The 17,875-nt window shown below is 41.7% G+C and overlaps 1 protein-coding gene across 5 annotated transcripts in view; it reads right to left on the reverse strand.

Moving 5' to 3' along the window:
* Positions 1-7,177: 7,177 nt before the first annotated feature.
* LOC121088623 (ankyrin repeat domain-containing protein 26-like) overlaps positions 7,178-17,875 on the reverse strand; it is a 59,235-nt gene continuing 48,537 nt past the window's right edge. For 4 of the 5 annotated variants that reach the window (XM_040594995.1, XM_040594994.1, XM_040594993.1 and 1 more), the window contains 4 exons: positions 17,067-17,313; positions 13,180-13,236; positions 10,248-10,293; positions 7,178-8,773 (listed from right to left, as the gene is read on the reverse strand). In XM_040594995.1, coding sequence (XP_040450929.1) covers positions 8,625-8,773; positions 10,248-10,293; positions 13,180-13,236; positions 17,067-17,313 — 499 coding nt within the window. In that variant the 3' untranslated portion in view covers positions 7,178-8,624. The remainder of the gene's footprint in view (positions 8,774-10,247; positions 10,294-13,179; positions 13,237-17,066; positions 17,314-17,875) is intronic. The other variant, XM_040594996.1, reaches the window with a different exon arrangement.

Here is a 17,875-nt window from a genome sequence, read left to right on the forward strand (position 1 = left end):
CACTTCCTCCTTTTGTTTGTTTAATAGAGATCATGGAGTGAAAGGACAAATCCTGACGAATACTGGAAAAGGATGCCTCCAGTGAAAGGACTGAGTTGGCTTATAAAGAGATTAAATTCGTTTGTTGTGCATGAAGCAATGCAGGAGCCATCTTCTGTGGTTCAAGGGCAACATCCCTAATTGCAGTCCATCTGAAGTACCTCCATGTCCACATATTTGGAATCAAAGTTCTTAAAATACTGCATGGCCTATAGGCAGGTTATGGGATTGAAAGAACATGGATTCTATTTTGAGGACTTATTCCAACAGTGGAGAATTTCTGTACGACTCAACCTTTGCAATCAGCTGTCATCCTTAGTTCCTGGAGTGTTTATTCTTCAATCCATTGTATTCAATGGATCCAATTCAATATAAGTAAAGCAGCTGAGCAACACATTAAACGCTCTGTGCTGGAGCTGAAGATAAAGTACAGATGGTTTGTACGATTTCTCATGGCCACTGCTGTTCTCATTTCATAGCAAATGTACCTTGAGTAGGTCCTTTGTACCTGTAGTAACATAATTGCACCTCTCAGTCTCTCCTGCAGGAATCTGTGCCCTACTAAGAATTTTATTCTGCAGATTTATACAGAAAAATTCCTAAATACCAGGGTTGTGTTCTCTGTGCATTGTTAAGAAAGAATTAAATTATTCCACAGTTAATGTGACAAATACCAAGCCATGAGCTGTTGTTCCTTTAAGAATTAAATGACAACCACCATGAAGGCACTTCTGAAGAAGGTAGATGCCTCATTTGAAGAGACTTGGAATCTATGAATGTGAGTCATGCCAGTGAAACATCAAGATGGTTTGTGCTTGCTGATTATATTTGGTCTGTGGTGCATTTTGGCACTGGTGTATGCAACTCTACTAATTTTTACTAATTGTGTTCTTATTTCTGCTTTCTAGCTGGGGAAACTGCAGTTCCTTGATTAGAATCACAAATAAGTCTGTGGATTATTTTTATTTTCAGTGGAAGAGAGTTCTTCAGTCGCAGTAAAGATCCAGTAAAGCTGCGTCATGTCAATCAGTCTTAGCTTCCCTGTTGCTTAAATAGTAAGACATCCTTCATATAGCGGGTATGCACAGACAAACCGCCAAACCTAGATGTGCCAGAAGGTGCTATCTGTATGGACCAAGCCTTGAGGTGAGGGAGGGAAAACTTGGACCAGGCTTAGGTTAAAAACATGACAGAAGGTGGTAAAGAGCCAGGCATTTGTCCTGGAAGTCCTGTTCTAACAGCCTCTTCCCGTGTGCTATATTCTGTCTTAGGGTCCTTTTCTGGGCCCTTTTTTTTTTTTTTTTACAGTAGTTTTTAGTTACGGCAGAAATGCTGACATTTCTTCCAGTAGCAATGTTTTCCCTGAAGAAAATAAAAGCTTCACCGACAAAGGTGGAAATCAAAGCTGAAAACACAATAGCATTCAGACTTTTGCCAAGAATTACTTGCTAGCACTAAGGGCCTGACCTCATCCAGGCGGTAATACCTTCCTTCCTGGAGCCTTCCAGAACGTTCCAGGAACTCTGGAACTTGCGTGGAACAACGTGCTGCTGCTGTTCAGCCTTACATCAGTCACGGTGCTGCCGAATGCCAAGAAATTTTACTCGGTGCTGAACTCCTTGTCTGCTATTTGCACTTTTTGATACAAGGTGTTCATTACTCAAGGGAGCACAAGGGCATGTGCACACGCTGGTTTTGTCCACGAAAACAGCTTTAATGGTTGTCCCCCCATCATCTTTTTGTTTTGTACTTTAGATTTATCTTTAGTGCCAATTTTTCCAGCAGTGATTACGGTGCTCTGCATAGAAACAAGTGGAGATTATGCAGGTGGAGAAATGAAAGAAGCTGGATATGAAGTAGTGAAATCCACAAAAAAAAAAAAAAAAAAAACCAAACCAAAAAAAAACCCCACAAACCTGTTGAATGTGAACAAAGTTAGGTTTTAGAGCAGTGCTCATTATAGGGAAGTTTTCTCTAACACATATACAATTGTTGCGCATGTCATTCATATTACAAGAAATACTGAGAAATGTGAGAAAACATTCTCTACCAAGAAATATTTTAGGCACTAGAATTTCATATGGAAGCTTCCTATCATAAAATGTTATTTTAAAGTTTTCGTTCTTGCTTTGGACTTTTGCTCTTAAATCTTTGGCAATTCTCACTTGTACAATTTCAGGCTTCATCTCTGCTTATGATGCAGATGGAAACTTACCTGTGTGCAGATGAATGCTGTGACGTTTCTGTGAAGTGGCCACAGTTGCAGGTGGTGTATGGTGAGAATCTGCAGTATTTGCACTGATGGAACGTGCAGGTGATGTGGTGCCCTCAGATACAGGGGACAGACTGTCAAAACCGTATTTAAAGCAACGTGCCTGCAGAAGACCAGGAAAAAACATGCAACAGTGAAAACCTATTTACAACCATTTCAAACTCGGTTCATAGCATTTCCAATGAATAAAACCAGTTCTTGCCAACTGCCACCTAAATACCACTTCATCTATACCATTTCACACACACAGACCAGGTGTGTGGGAGTTCTGTTCTGCAGCAAGTTGCAGTGCTTGAACAGAAGCCAGGGCAGGAAGCGATTATGGCTGAAGAGCTGATGCTGATTGAAAGTGTGTGATGCTGCGGAGGAAATATAACACAATAGAACCTCAGTTAGTTTGGAAGTAGATTTCAAAAACAGGGCACATTAAGATGTAAACAGTCAATAGGACTGGGGCCCACCTTTCTCCTAACAATTGGGTCATTAGCAGTAGGAGTGTGCAGAATGATTTCCATGATTAAACTGCAAGTGCAAAATGCACGAAAGTGCATGCTCATCAATGCTGAGCGGAAATGGCCTTGGGTTTTGCCATGTTTCTTCTACTGCTTGTTCTAATTCATCCTGGATACAAGAGTCAGACGTAAGTGCAGCTTATGTCTAGGAAGTGCAAAGAGGCCTTTGAAAAGGCAGGCTTGATTCTTTTGTGTAACTGTAATGGGGAAGCATTGCTCACTGGACTTGTGCTTCTGATTTTCAAGACTGCGTCCTTGAAAAGTCATCAGCTTGCATTCAGTTAAAATTGTCAGGATCTGAGTGGAAAGCGTCTCTGATGAGAAATGGATCAGAATTCAAATATTTGGTAGTGTTAGCTATTGTTATAATGTAAGTGATGATTGTTACATGGGTGAAGGGGTCAGCTTCCTGTTTTATCTAGAGGTTAATATCTTGCGTAGTTTATAATATCCATTAAGTAATTTTGAGTTTTATTCTCTAACTTCTGATTGCACCATTTTTTAGAAGTCCAGTCAGTGTAGAAAGGAGTAAGAAAGACAAACTTCAACCTGGGAGCTTTTACTTTTTGTTTGGGTTTTTTTTTGTTGTTGTTGTTGTTGTTAAGATGGGTATGATGCTCTGCAATCACATTGTGTATGTCAGCAGTTTTCCTTTTCTTTGCTTTTCTGCAAAGTGCATGTGCCGGCAGAATTGCTCATAGCTGAAAGGGAATTGCCAGGCTGCCCTACTGCTAATGCCGTGCTTCAACACAGAGATGTACCCAGAGCAATGCCCTTTGTCATCTTGGGCCTTTAAGCAGCTGAGCATTATTTATGAAAGCACTGAAGTTTCCCTGCACTCTTCCATGCACCACCTGAGCCATGGTAACTTATTAAAGTGAGAAACTTCTAGGATGACAAAGGTTCTAATACAGCACCAAGAAAGGCTTTATCAGTGAAGATAATCTAGACAGAAGGAAGTTTAGATAAGTTGCAAAAGCCAGTGATCCATCATTTTTCCCCCGCACTTCTTTTCTGTTTGCTACTGTCTGTATGCCCATAACATCTACACATCTTGTCTTCCATGTCCAAATGAAAGCTGATTTTTCTCACAGTGACTTGGGCCCCTCGTATGACAGATGGCAAAATGCAGGTGCAGGTTTTTGTTTCAGGGATAAAGTTGGAATGTAATACAGCCAGTCATTTATACAAGGAAGATTAAATTCAGCCCATGTTCAAAGTCATTTCTTCCTTGCCCCAAAATAGGTGAGTAAAAAAATCCCCCAAGTATGTCCTTTTTTTGATGGAAGAAAGCTCAGCGCCATTGTGGATGCCAAGGAACAAACCAGGTTTTAAATCCCAGCTTCTCTGAGATATTGGTGTATTTCTGGGAAGCAGCCCTGCAGCTCTCAAAAATTAGAGGACAGCATAAACCAATGAAGGGTTTATTAACAGTAAATACAAAGACACATTGTTGATTAGATTGCTCTGAAGATTTATGTGGAAAAGGGAGCTGGAACAGGCCTGTGTGATTTAGGATTCCTTGGTAAATAATTTCTAGCTGCTGTGAAAGGACTGTTAGCTTTGTACTGGGTTATTTTTGCCTTGATGCTCCAGAAATCCGTAAGCACGATGCTGTTTCATGAAAAGCCATTGAAGAGGAGCATTTGAGCTGGGTAATAACTGCCTATTCATTCTTGCAACAGGGAACGCAGTTTTATGCACGGGATTTTGATAATACAACCGGAGATTAAAAGTGAGCTTTCTCTGCGGCTGTGGCAATTGGCACTTCACCAGCAAGAAGGTGACTGGCAGTAATATTCGTGTAGATGCCATGAGTGTTCATAGAAGTGAAGCAAGCTTCCTTGTTTGTTTGTTTGTTTATAAAGGTGCCTAGAGCTCCATTCTACGTGAAGGCATTGCTGTAGATGTCTGGGGATGGGCCTGTGAGGTGGGAGCAGAATTTGTACTCGGTTTCTACAATTAGAACAGAATTGGCAAGAGAAGATAAAAAATACTGTCCTTGTTGTTTGCGATACACAGCTGTGCTCATAAGGCCCAGCAAGTGTGTGGTCCAGATTATGCTGAATAAGACATGGACTGTGCTGCTTGTCTTCCTAACAGTCACCATCCTTGTTGTGCTTATAGTAATTAATTAATCATTTTTAGTGATTAAATTTATAGTGATATAATAGAAAAAATAATAGTAATAATTAATCATTAATAATTCATCATAGTTAATAGGTAGTAGAATGATCATCTATTACAGTAACCTCAGCTAAAGTAGCGCTTATACTTAGGGAAAGGTGGTACTATCAATGAAAAGCAATTTGCATATTCAAGGTTGACAGTGTCAAGAAATATAATTATCAACTCGATTTGCAGGTGCAAACAGTCAACACCATCTGCTACTGGCAATATGTAACCAGGGGGTGAGAGGAGGCATGAATCAAACTGATGGTGTATTAAAAGTTGAAAAACTGGTTGTCAACCCCTTGTCTTAGGGACCTTTTCTAGGTATCCTGATACCTCCCAGCACCTGCACCTTGTGCTTCTGGCTGTCGTGTAGAAGCAGTGTGGTGTGATGGTGATTCCCATAGTCTTCTCAAACTAGCTGTACTAGGAAAAGGCATGCAAAGACATTATAATTATAAGCAGATTAAGAAGTTGTCTTTCACACTGCTATTTCTTTAAGCATTCAGTGATGTTAATCCGTTTTAGAAGTTAAAAGAAATCAGTTAGCCAACAGCAATGTTAAGTTACCGGACGCTGGTATGAGGAGAGATTGGGACAGCCATTAAGAGTGTAAGTCAACACCAGCCAAAGGTTGTTTTGCCAATTTCTTGGGGTTTTATGGGTAAATAATGGGTACAAGTGACACTGGTGAGAAATCTGACCCATATGCATGCTGGAAGGCGGTGAGGCACCGAGGAGTCAAGTATTGGATTACGTGATAAAAGCTCTTCTGCTTGCCCCCCACAAAAGAGACAGGGTGCAGGTGGGGTGGGACACTGGAATAATACCCTGCTCCAGCTGCACCCAGGCCCATCACAGGAGCTGCCAGCTCTTCAGAGGCCCATCTGCACCAGCTCAGGGGAGCAGAGAGGCCCAAGGGTGGGCAGGAACCCAAATTAAGGACCCTGAGGAAGGGGCTTGCCAAATCCTGTAGGCTGCTAGAGAGATCCACACTGTAGTACCTGACCCAAAAGGGTTTCTAATGTATCTTAGCAAAGAAATCAAGAAACACACTTGCTTTCTTCTTTGGAAAGAGATCAGGAAGCTCCAAAACCTGAACTTGACTGTTAAGGCACAAGCCAGAGAAAGCCTTGCTGAAGTCAAGGTCAGCAACACGCACTGCTCTTCCTCTGTCCACTCAGTTACTCACACATCGCTAGAAAGGTACCAGATTAGTGTGGCACGATTTCACCCTTTGCAAACCCATGCTGACTCCTCCCTACCAACTTCTTGTCCCTAACATCTTTGGAAACGGCTTCCAGAGTATGTGCTCCATCACCTTCCCAGGCAGCAGGATAAGGCTGTAGTTCCCCAGCTTCTCTGTCTTGCCCTTCTTGAAGATGGGACAGACGTTCCCCATCTTCCAGGCCTCAGGAGCCTCCCTTAAGTGCCATGCCCTCTCCTGCTTCATCAGGGGTGTCCCCACAGTGACACTGGAGATGGACTTTCAAGTGAAGGCATTGCCTGGACTTCTCTTTACTCCCCTCACCCTCATCATAACTGCGATCAATGCCTGTTACGGCAGATGCCAACACTGAATTTCTGTTCTGCTGCTCCACCAGCCAAGAGCTTTCCCCTCTCACTAACAACTGGCAGCAGAGGGCAGGTTAAGAAACTTGAGCACAGGTCGTGTCTGAGTTCATCACCATGACAACACAAAGTGAATGTCAAGGTGTTCTGTCCCTGCTTCCTCTGTGGAGGGACACTAGAAAGTACCAAAAGCTGAACTTCTCTTTGACCACTCTGGTGCAGGCTGGAGAAATTTTGTTACACCTTTTGCCTTTGCAGCTACACATTGGCTGGCTCCCCCTGGGATCAAAATCTGTGGGATTTCCCAGCGTTTCATGGCCACCAGAAGCTCACCTGCTACCTTCTGCCCAAACCACAGGAAGGATTGCTCTAAAATACAGGAAGAATCTGGGAACTGATCATTAGCAATACCACAACTCCAGTCCGTGGTCTTAACAATTGTGGAAAAGGACATACACACGTGCTGGCCTTTCACCTGGCCTCCAGGACAGGCTGAAGGTGCAGCTGTGAACAGAGCTGAAGCGAGCAGAGGAGAGCTCGGGAGAGCTGTACGGTTAGGGAAAGGGGTAGAAAGTCATGTCAAGAAGGGGAACTATAAAACAAAGACATATACTAGATGACAGAGTTTATTAAATTTCAAGTTGAAACAGAATATCTGGAATTAAATACAGTATATTAACTTCACAAATATGTACTCATATAAAAAGGAACAGTGTCACAGCAACATTCATTGCTTTCCTCACTGCCTGTTAACTCAAGTCCTTGAATTAGTGAGTAAAACCCCCAAATTTTTCCAGTCTTAATTCATCTGGCGACAACCATTCTTCCTTTTCCAGAACTGGGACTTTGCTCTATCATCTTCTGATCACTACTAAGTTCTGTGGACAGGAAACGACAACGCAGATCTTTAGTAACAACAGCTAACTCCCTGAAATAAGTAAAACTGCTGCTTTTATTGACACAAATGTCCCAGAACACTGGCTAACATCTGGGCTACAGCCACCATACCATCAGCTGCTAGCTGCAACAAAAAGATTGGCTATCCTATCATACAGGTTTTGGAAAGTACTGAGGAGACTGCAAATTAATATATTAACATTCATTTTTCCCCCGCATTAAGTGTTTCAGGTGCCCTACAGCTGCTGATGTAGTAACTGTGAATGTCTACAGCTGCAGCGATTTTTGATACAAACCTCAACACGAATACTGTGAGAGGCAACGGGCACAAACTGAAACACGGAGGGTTGAGGCTGAACATCAGGAAATGTTTCTTTACTATTAGGGTGACGGAGCACTAGCACAGGCTGCCCACGAGGCCGTGGAGGCTCCATCCTGGGAGATAAAAGCCAGCACGCTCTTGGGCAACCAGCTCTAGGTGGTCTTCCTTGAGCAGGGGAGCTAGAACAGGTGACCTCCAGAGGTCCTTTCCAACCTCACCCACTCTGTGATACAAAACAAACACACCAAAACCGCCACATAACATTCTTGGCACTACTATACACTCACAGTAATTTTAAACCTAAGGCGCATAAAGTGACAGCAATGTAAAGTGCTCTGTTCTCCAGCATGAAACGTAAAGATTTCACTTTATCCACAGAAATATTTACAGCATCTGGACTGAAGCAGCAGGCTCAAATCATATCAAATGACGTCCTAAGCATTAAAATAACACTTGAAACATTAAAAACACATAGGGTGAAAGGATCAAGCAGAACAAAGGGAACGTTTTTGTTAAAACACAGAACATCAGCGGAGAAAAATAACACATCTACCTTAATAAGAAACATTTTGACAATTCTTTCAAGCTCAGGAATCAAGATGAGTCATTCTGCTAGTCAGAAAAAAATACGTATGCTTCTTATGGTGAGTGCAAAATAAAACAACTACGCATCAATAAACCAACAGGCAAGTGCGATGTGCTTGACATCCATTTAATAGACTTAGAATTTATATTCAGATTGCACTAAACGTATTTTCACATCTGAACTGTGGGATGAGAAACTATGGATGCACTATGTAAACAAAATGATTTCCAGAACTTTTTCCCAGCATTCTGTTCAAATCAGGTAATTTTTGGTTAAAACATCACGGTACTCCTGTATCGCCCTGCAAAGGGGATCCTGGTCAACATGGATATTTCTTGAAGATCCATCAGTAGATACCATGGGAGAAGCTCCAGCAGATCCAGTTTCAAGTTCAGCAGTGGCTAGGGAGAAGAGAGACGAGATTCCAGTGTTGCTTTTACACTAGACAGGGCCAAATCAGTCACTATAAAAACATTATGGATAACTGGAGAGACTACAGTCCAGAAAGAGATTTAAAAACTTCCAAGGGAACGTAACAATCAAAGGGCTAGGCACAAAGGAAGAAACAATCTTTTTCCACATTTACTTACCAGTCAACAGCATTTCTAGAGCCAGTGAAAGAAATTCTATAGGCTACACATTGAACATCTTCAGGGAATCCACAAATGACTCCTGCTTACACCGGTGCTAAATTGAGCCCCCTCTTGAACCTCAAGTATCTGTTTTCGTTAAATGTTCAAAGCAGTGATTTATTGGAACTCTACTCCTAAAAACCAGCTTCTGCATTCTCTGTGACACACTTAAAAAGAATCCACCTGTGAAAATGCAAACATCTGTGCAATGCAGTCAGGCCAGGACAAGTCTCCCAGCCTGGCACTTTCTTTGAGGCATGTCTTTGTAACTCACCCTGGCAAAACCCTCTTTCCTCCACAAAAACACATACTCAATGAAAGCAAACCCACCTTTACTATCCTTCTCCAGCCACATTTTTCAGACAAGGTCCTGAAACCAAACGCACTCTATGACACCTAGCAGATGCACAATTATGTCCAAAATGCACATGGATGAAACGCGATGGCTTTGTGTCCATTTGGACACATGCAAAGAGCTGTGAAGCTACAGCTAAACACTCTCTGTATTATTAAAAGCTTGCAGGAACAGAAGGAAATTCTCTCAAGGGCTACCTGCTTTGAAATAGCACCAGTCACTGCAAAGCAAAGCAGTGACTCCGGAGGAGCAACTACCATGAAATAGGTGGAATTCCTCTTTGGACACCTGGCCTCATATTATAGAGCATGTTTTATGCTATGTGTTAAAAGCATTCAACTTACGTTTGGCCTAAGTGCTCCTAAATGATCTTTTCCTCAAGAAAAGGTATCTTTTATCACTGATTATGTTTTTCTTGCTTATTCAAAAAAGACTGCAACACATAAGCTACAAATACAAGCAATGAATAAGAAACAGCAAAAATCCAGACCCAGCAGCAGAGAACGTGTGTGGTCTGATTTAGTGCGGAATGCAACTGATGCACTTGGAAGAAGCAGTGATGGCTGAAGTCTATAAAAATCTAATCTCAGGGCTTCTTTTATGTTTGATGTTTGTGCTCAAGGATTCACTCTAGCAAAAGGTGACTTCAGCTTAAGCCACCTGTGTAGAGGAAATGGGTTAGTTTTCTTTGCACTTGTTTTTTTCAGGCAACTGCATAACATTCTACACAATGTTTCGGTAAGCGGGAATTTTTCACGTTCAAGTCTAAACTGGAAAGCTAGCAGAAAAAACCCCTATGCTTAGCACAGGAACTTGACAGCTTTCAAGCCATTATGTTCAAGAGTTAGGAACACTCTTTCCTTAAAAACTAACATAATGACACATTACCTTGTTCAAGTTCTTTAGTGATTTTTTCATCTAGTTCCTGCCGTACCTAGAATTATACAGAAAATACAGTTAATATTTTAACAGTTACATTTTTCTAATATTAAACTTCTAAAACATTCTTAAAACCCACACATAATGAGATAAAACCTAAAAATATCATTCCAAACAGAGACATCTTGGTTTGGGGTTTGATTTTTACTAAAGAGAACCTTTTGGTCAGGCAGGCTGCAGCCGCCTCATTGCTCAGCAACGTTAACTGTAGCACAAAACAATCTGTAACTCACCAGCTGGCTTATAACTGGGCAGTTAAAAAAATACACAGGAAGAAAGCAAGAAAGCCTAGCGCAGTTATTACAATGAAGGTATGGCTACAGTTTAGCATCAAACACATGAACAGAATGTCAGCTAGATGCCGAGATATGGACAAATGCCATCCCCGGGGACAAATCAGCCAGCTGAGCCTGGCTCCTGCAACTTCATAAAGAGAAGAGGCGCAACAGCAGCTGCTGCAGGATTGACATATACCGTTTGTATAGAAAAAAGCGTGTGCCAATATTCTTCTTTTCTCCACTTTAAGATGGGAAATTGAAAGAGCTCCTACAGACCACGCCAAAATTTTTCTTTATTGTAATTGCAAATACCATGACACACATTTATAAAAATACAAAAGCGCACACAATTTTTTCTTGCAAACTTTGTACTAAGAAAAGATAACCACAGCTACAGCTTCTACGCAGCAAGTGCTGTGGGATTTGTTATGTAGCTGGAATCAGCCTGGATCACTAGAAAGGAGCACTTATGCCTTTTCTCCCCTAGAAAGTCGGTACTGTTACCAATTAAGTTATTCTCACTTATGATTCTGCCTTCAGAAGCCTTCACAAGAAGGAATCGCATCTCTTTAAGAGTCAATAGTCCAAGCGCTATATGCTGCTGTTTACATTTGATGATACTTTTTATTCCTACATTTTTTCCATCAAATTTGTGACACACAGAAGCGAATTTCAAAATAGGTATCATACAGCTTCCAGGCCTATGATGGCCATGAAAACGCTGCAGGGCTTGGACCTTGTGAGCTATATGGAGAGGCTGAGAGCTGCAACTGTTTCTTTACTGGAGTACAGGAAAGCTCAGGGGGACCTTATCGATGTGTATAAATACCTGGTGGGGAGAGTAAAGATGATGGAGCCAGACTCTTCTCAGTGGTGCCAAGCAAAAGAACAAGAGGAACAGGCACAAATCCAAATAGAGGATATTTTAACATAAGGATTTTTATACTTTTTTAAAAAAAAAAATTGTAAGCATGGACAAACACTGGAACAAGTTGCCCAGAAAAGGTTGTGGAGTGTCCATCCTTGGAAATGTATAAAACCTGGCTGGACAGAACAGTGAGAAACCTGCTACGGCTGGCCCTGCTTCGAGCAGGGGTGAGGTTGGACTAGATGATCTCTAGAGGCTCCTTCCACCCTCACCCATTCTGTGATTCTCTGATTTTAGTACTGAATTCCTGGGGGAAGAAGCATTTATTTTATGAAATGAGCAGACCCACCTAGCAACATGACAACAAGAAGAATGGAAACACTGTACAATGTACTCAACAGGACAGAGAGAGCAAGAGCCTCAGGAAGGAAACTGCTCTGCTTACCCTCACAAGAGAAGCAGTAACAGGCAGTAACTGCAAGGGTCAAAGAAGCGGGGCTGTAAACCAGCAAAGCGGAGGGAAGGGCTCCTCTCTCCAGGAACACAGGGACAGCTGTGACCAAATTCACCAGCTCCTCCAGGAGAAGCACCACCCTGTGATACTTCATTGAAATACTCTGTGCCAACAGAGCTTCATGAACAATGGAAAAGGACCCCCCCAGATCTCTAATTGTTTTCGAGCAGGTACAAGCAGAAGCAAAATCCTGGGGAGAAAGGACCCCCTAACACCTGAGATGAGACACAGGTAACAGAAAAAAGCAGGTAAACTAATGCCTAGACCAAAATAAGACCCAAACCCAGGACCAATCCCAAGCAAAGAAGTAGTAGTTGAGGTGTTAGAAGAAACCACTTTCCCTGGTTTCTGGAGTCTTCACAATGACTAGAAGGTCCACAGGACCCTCTGCAAGATGTATGAATCGATCAAGAGAAGAAAAAGATCTTGTTTTCCTCTTATTCATTCCATCAATGTCTTTGTGATTCTCACCCATGTCTGAGGGAAGAGAAATAGGTGGAAATAAAGCCAATACACTGATTTCTGAAAAGGGAATGAATGAAGAGCCAGGCAAAACACACCTCTGCAGACCTTAACTTGCCTCCACTGTTCTCCTTCCCCCCACACCCCTGGGAAAGGCATCACAGCTGAGTATCCCAAACCTCCTGAGCAGGTACCTCTCACCTCACCACACATCTCTTCAGGCAGGCAGTTAACACACCAGGTGTTCATTTGCAGCAGTCACCTTCTCAACAGTTCTTTTTCAGAAAGTGGTGGTGACTTACTACTTATCCACACAGGCTGCTTCAGCACAAAGTGAGCTGGATCCGGTAAGCCTCCATGAGATGACGCTCAGAGTCTAGGAACTCAACTTCAGAACAGTACTGGTACTCCAGACAACTGCTGTGACCACCGAGAATTTTTGAATATGAGAACTGGCAAGGAGGGTAAACCAGCCTACTCCTATAGTTCAAAGAAGTTCCACGCTAACAGATTAAATCCATAGATTATCATCTTTCAGATGGTTAACTACCACAGAAGCCGTAACACTACAAATACATAAAGCAGGAAAGTACTCTGCAACAGTCATTCTTTCACTTGGACAAACTAAAGTTCAAAAATATGTGCAGTGTTAGGAAAATGTGAATACATCAGTAAGTTGTAATCAAAACCTAACAGCATAAATAGACAACATTTCCAGTATAAAATACCACCCAACATTAAACAATGCTGGCTACAAACCTTGCCATGTATCTGGCTGCAGAGAAGAGAGAGACGGACAGATTTTTGATTAAGGAGCTGAAGAAGAAAGAAAAACGGCCTTAAGTTCACAGGTCTTCAGTGAGAAACAAGAACATGGCCTACATGTAAATGAAGCAAGTAAAAAAGCTAACAATAAAGACTGCTACAAGAGTGCAGAAAACCAAATCAGAAATGGAACAGAAATTGAAGGATTAAGTAGGAAGCAGACATTTCCCTTCCTACATTACGTAGCAAACCTGGTTTCATTTATCCACTGATTCACCCTGGTTGCAGAGTTCACTATCCTTTTCTATCAAGACACCCACGTTAATTTTCACCAGCCTTTGGCACAACTGTTAGGATTTAAGCTTGACATTTGTTAAACCTAACAACAGGACTCCAGCCCCAAAATCTCCTTGCAGCGCTTGCAGGAGACACTCCTTGCCTTAGTCTATGGACTAAGGCAGCAGGTCTGAAATTACAGACCACTAACAGTGCCTCGTACTTGTGTTTCATCATCTTGATTCAATTTAGTTCTGGATGGTGACATGCCAATTCATCAGCAGTTTGGGAATCAGTACATCAAATCATAAAAAGACAAAAAGACCCCATCAAAGATCTCTTTATTCCTGTAAAGGAGAGGCAACACGCACGTACATCCTTCTTACGACACAAGTCCTACTATGAAACGGAACAAGTTTCAGTCAACCACCTTCCAGAACATAATGAATTGCTCGTTGCTACAGTCACTGTCTAATTACATGCACAGAACTTGTCAAGTACTTGTAATTTATTCCACACTACTGGAGTTCTAATAAAAATAAAAACCACCAAAAAACCCCAAAGACATTTGCATGTGATTGGGATTCTACTGGTTAATAAACTTGTGCCGATATGAACTTTTTTGTATTTTTAAAGATCCTTTTGCACTTCCACTTCAGGGTTACTCATTTCTGTAGCATATATATTTGATGAAGGGGAAGGGGCTATACTGTAATGGAATACATTTCTTTATGCTTTTTTTAAGAATAACATGCTCATTTTTTGCTGAACTTGCGACATGACCATCTTCAACATGTAAGGCTCTATGTGTAATCACTGATATTCACGCCTCATGTTTAGGAAAACGGTGCAATCTTTCAAGCCTTTAAACACCAAATGCCTTAGTTAAGTCTAAAGAAGAAACCGTGTCCATTTGCTAGTGGAGCACTTCTTCCTCCTGTCAGCATCGTTTACCAGTGTTTTTTCCAACAGCTGCAGCGGATATGGGAATAAATACCATCATTTTGAATAACAGCAGTGTGGACTATTTTCACCTCTTTGCCCCTGAAGCTCTCTCAAAGCTTCCGCACAAACAAAATTTACATCAACATCTTCCTCTTAAGAATGGCTTGCATGTTCTCTACTTCCAATAACCTTTCTCACCTTGAGGAAGCTACTACAAGGAACGCCAAATCTGAAGAGAGCTTTGACTAAAAAAAAAAAGGGCAAAAGGACTACCTGAGGCACACTGCAATTTAAGCTTCTTAACTCCCTGTCATTACGAGCTTTAGTGGCAGAAGCATTTGTCATCTCCAGCCAAGGCAGCACTGTGCATCCTGAATTTAAAGGCAAGGCAAATTCTGTAGAAGGGAACCAGGTTACTGGGAAAACAAACCTGAGGCATAATTGAAGTAAACAGTGAATTGAAGAAAAGGCTTAGAGTCAGCGAAATTCTTCTGTCTTGAAACAGTCTGGTGAACAGACAGAATACTAAGCAGCACAAGCAGCAAAGCATTTCAAAATAGACTAAAACTAGAATCTCTGAACTCCTCCCTCATGCTCCAGCTTGCCTCCTGAATGGCATGGGACTCCTGTGGAAATGACAGCACAGACTGTGCATCTGGTAATTTTGAATTTGGAAACTGACTGAGATTTGCCACCCATTATTGTATGCAGAGGGATATGTGCAGTTTTTCCCTTTTGTTACTTCTTGACTTAAAAGTCTTATGTTCCAATTCAATCCCCTTCTTTCAGATGCACGTTACACACATGGCATACTGCACCCAACTGAGAAAAATTAAGCCAGCAGTTCTAAGTGAAATACTCACTTAGATGCACGTCCTCTAGCAACTACTGCACCTCTGAGAACTCAAGTTTCTTTTTTCTGAAGGACTCAAGAGAAGATCAGGTTTTAAGACTTCCCTGAATACATCGAACATCAGGTGACTTGAGGCTACAAGCAGTGCCATTACAATTAGTCTCAGTTGTTCCCTAACTGGTGATCACAGGAAGAAATATCACAAAAAGATGTGCAGCTGGATTTAGTCCACAGGGAGGTTATTCTTTTTTTCCCGTTTCTTTTTCAAAAAAAGAAACCACAACTGTTAAACCCTTTTCTTTTAAACTAGGACAGCTTTTTTCCTAGAAGTGGGATGGTTTCTTTCTTTGCCTTTTTCTCCTTGTAACATCTCGCTCCCATCTCTCTGACGTTTTTCCCTGCCCTCACTTGCTCCCTGCTGCCTGTCCCTCTTGTTCCCTTGTCCTGGCTTTCTCCTTATTTCAGTTTTGCAGTGGATCCCTGAATCTTGCCTCCTTTCTACTGCTTGTATGCTGCATAATCCCTGCAGATGGTACTGTACTAATTGCCTCCCATGTTCTTTATGTAGTGTTATGGCCACCCCTCTGACACAAAAACACATTCACAATGATATAGAAAAGTCCATCTCTTAACTGCCACTGCTATGCATTACCTACACACTGCTTTGCCTATTTTTGTTTTGTTGTTTGGGTTTTTATTCTTTTTCTTAAACCAGGTGCAGTATGCAGACATCTTAGTGAAATGGTTTCTTTCCGCTGTAGGTGGGACCACTGAACCGAGGTAAGACTTAAAAGTGAACAAATACTCCTCACATTTGTTCAACGACAGAATATGTGAGGGACAGAACACTGACTGAATAGGCTTGTCCATGCCTCAGTCCTACGCTAGGTGGGAAACTGATTACAACTACTGGCATCTGGTTTCCAAGTCTCATGATATCATGTTTACCATTCTGTGAGGGATGTGCGATCATGCTGACTGCTAATTACAGGGCATACTTTGACCAGAGGTATTGCAGAGGTTGCAGCTTTTGTACAAAATTAGAAAGCTCTGAAGACTTCCTGAGGAGCAGTTACATATAACACCACATAGCAGGACCTACAAAAACAAATGCCTCCTATACATAGCATACATCCCACACTCAAGTGAGAAGTTACGTGATCCTGTTCATATCATCCTATTTTTGAAGCATCCCTTTGTTGGTATTGTACTAAAACAAGTTCTGGTGAAGAAACTGCTAAAACGAAGATCAGTGAAGAAGGAAAAGGTGTCTCAAACACAGATGTCTGATGGGATTTTGCACTCATCATAAAGTTAGCTGTTTTAATAACAGGTCATCCATAGAATGGGCTGGGTTGGAAGGGACCTTCAAGATCATCCAGTTCCAACCCCCTGCCATGGGTTGCTAGACAGGGTTGCTCAAAGCCCCATCCAGCCTGGCCTTGAGCACTGCCAGGGGTGGGACAGCCACATAAAATTTTACTGAAGAGCTATCTGGGAGCTTCCTATGCCACAGTATTCTTTATCACAGTTCCTCTTGTAAAAGAATGCTGTACACAGTTCATCATTTAGATCTCAGTATTTTTTGGTCTTTGAGCACTTTTGGAAATTTGTACAACCCTGATGACCAAAAGTCTTCAGTTCTACCACCTAGTTGTGTACTGTTTTGATGATGAGCAATTTGTTCTGGCATATGAGAGCATATGGTTTGGAACTATAAATGGATTCTAAGTTTAGACTGAAAAGCACAACCTTGCTTACAGATACGCTTCAACACTAGTTGAGAACAGTATTTAAAGACGCTTACCTTAGCCACGTAGGCTTCAACTCTGTTTCTTGATGCTAACGTATTCACGGCTGGGCTTAGGAAGCTTCCTCCAAGACTTAGACTTCTGTTCAGTGCCAGATTGTTGCCAATATGTCCCAGTTCAGTTGAATACAGAACTGGACTTGCAGCCAGACCTCCAGTGACAACGCTACTTGCAATTAAAGGTTTGCTTCTATGGCGCGCCTGAAGGAGCTTAGCGTTGGCTTCTGCTAGTCTCTCATTAGCTCTGAAATGTTCAGAAGCACACAAAGAATTATCCTTGGTAGTAACATTTCCGCAAAGTTACCCTCCAGGTCTTTGACTATTATTTGACTTCTGAAAGTGGAAAGGATTAAGAGGGTCTAAAAAAATCCCCATAATTTGATCTGAGTTTTTTTTGAGAGCCTATTTCTAAGTAGTCACACCACCTGCAAGAAGCAGCAAGAGTTAACCAATACTTTGGACTTCTCAGCATTCAGGCCTCAAAGCAGTCTGTGCACACCGTGTGTTTACATAGCTTTTCCTGAAAGGTACATCACCTGCGTAAGAACTCTGGGCTACCCTTCCTTTCCTAAAGAAAGCTTAAACCTAAGGCATGCTGCTAAAATGGAAGCCAAAAGATTTTTGTTGTCGCTTCACAGCATCAAACGCTGTTCTCTGAAGGGCCTATCCTTATTCAAACAGTAGAGGACATGAAATTTATCTTTTCTGCCATACTTAGAATAAGAAGAGGAGATTAGAGACTGGCAAAAAGGCTGCCTGTTAAAACAAAATCAACTTCAAAAATATCCTATTAACGCCCATGATTG

The sequence above is a fragment of the Falco naumanni genome, chromosome 5 (assembly GCF_017639655.2).
Source record: "Falco naumanni isolate bFalNau1 chromosome 5, bFalNau1.pat, whole genome shotgun sequence".
NCBI classification, from domain to species: domain Eukaryota; kingdom Metazoa; phylum Chordata; class Aves; order Falconiformes; family Falconidae; genus Falco; species Falco naumanni.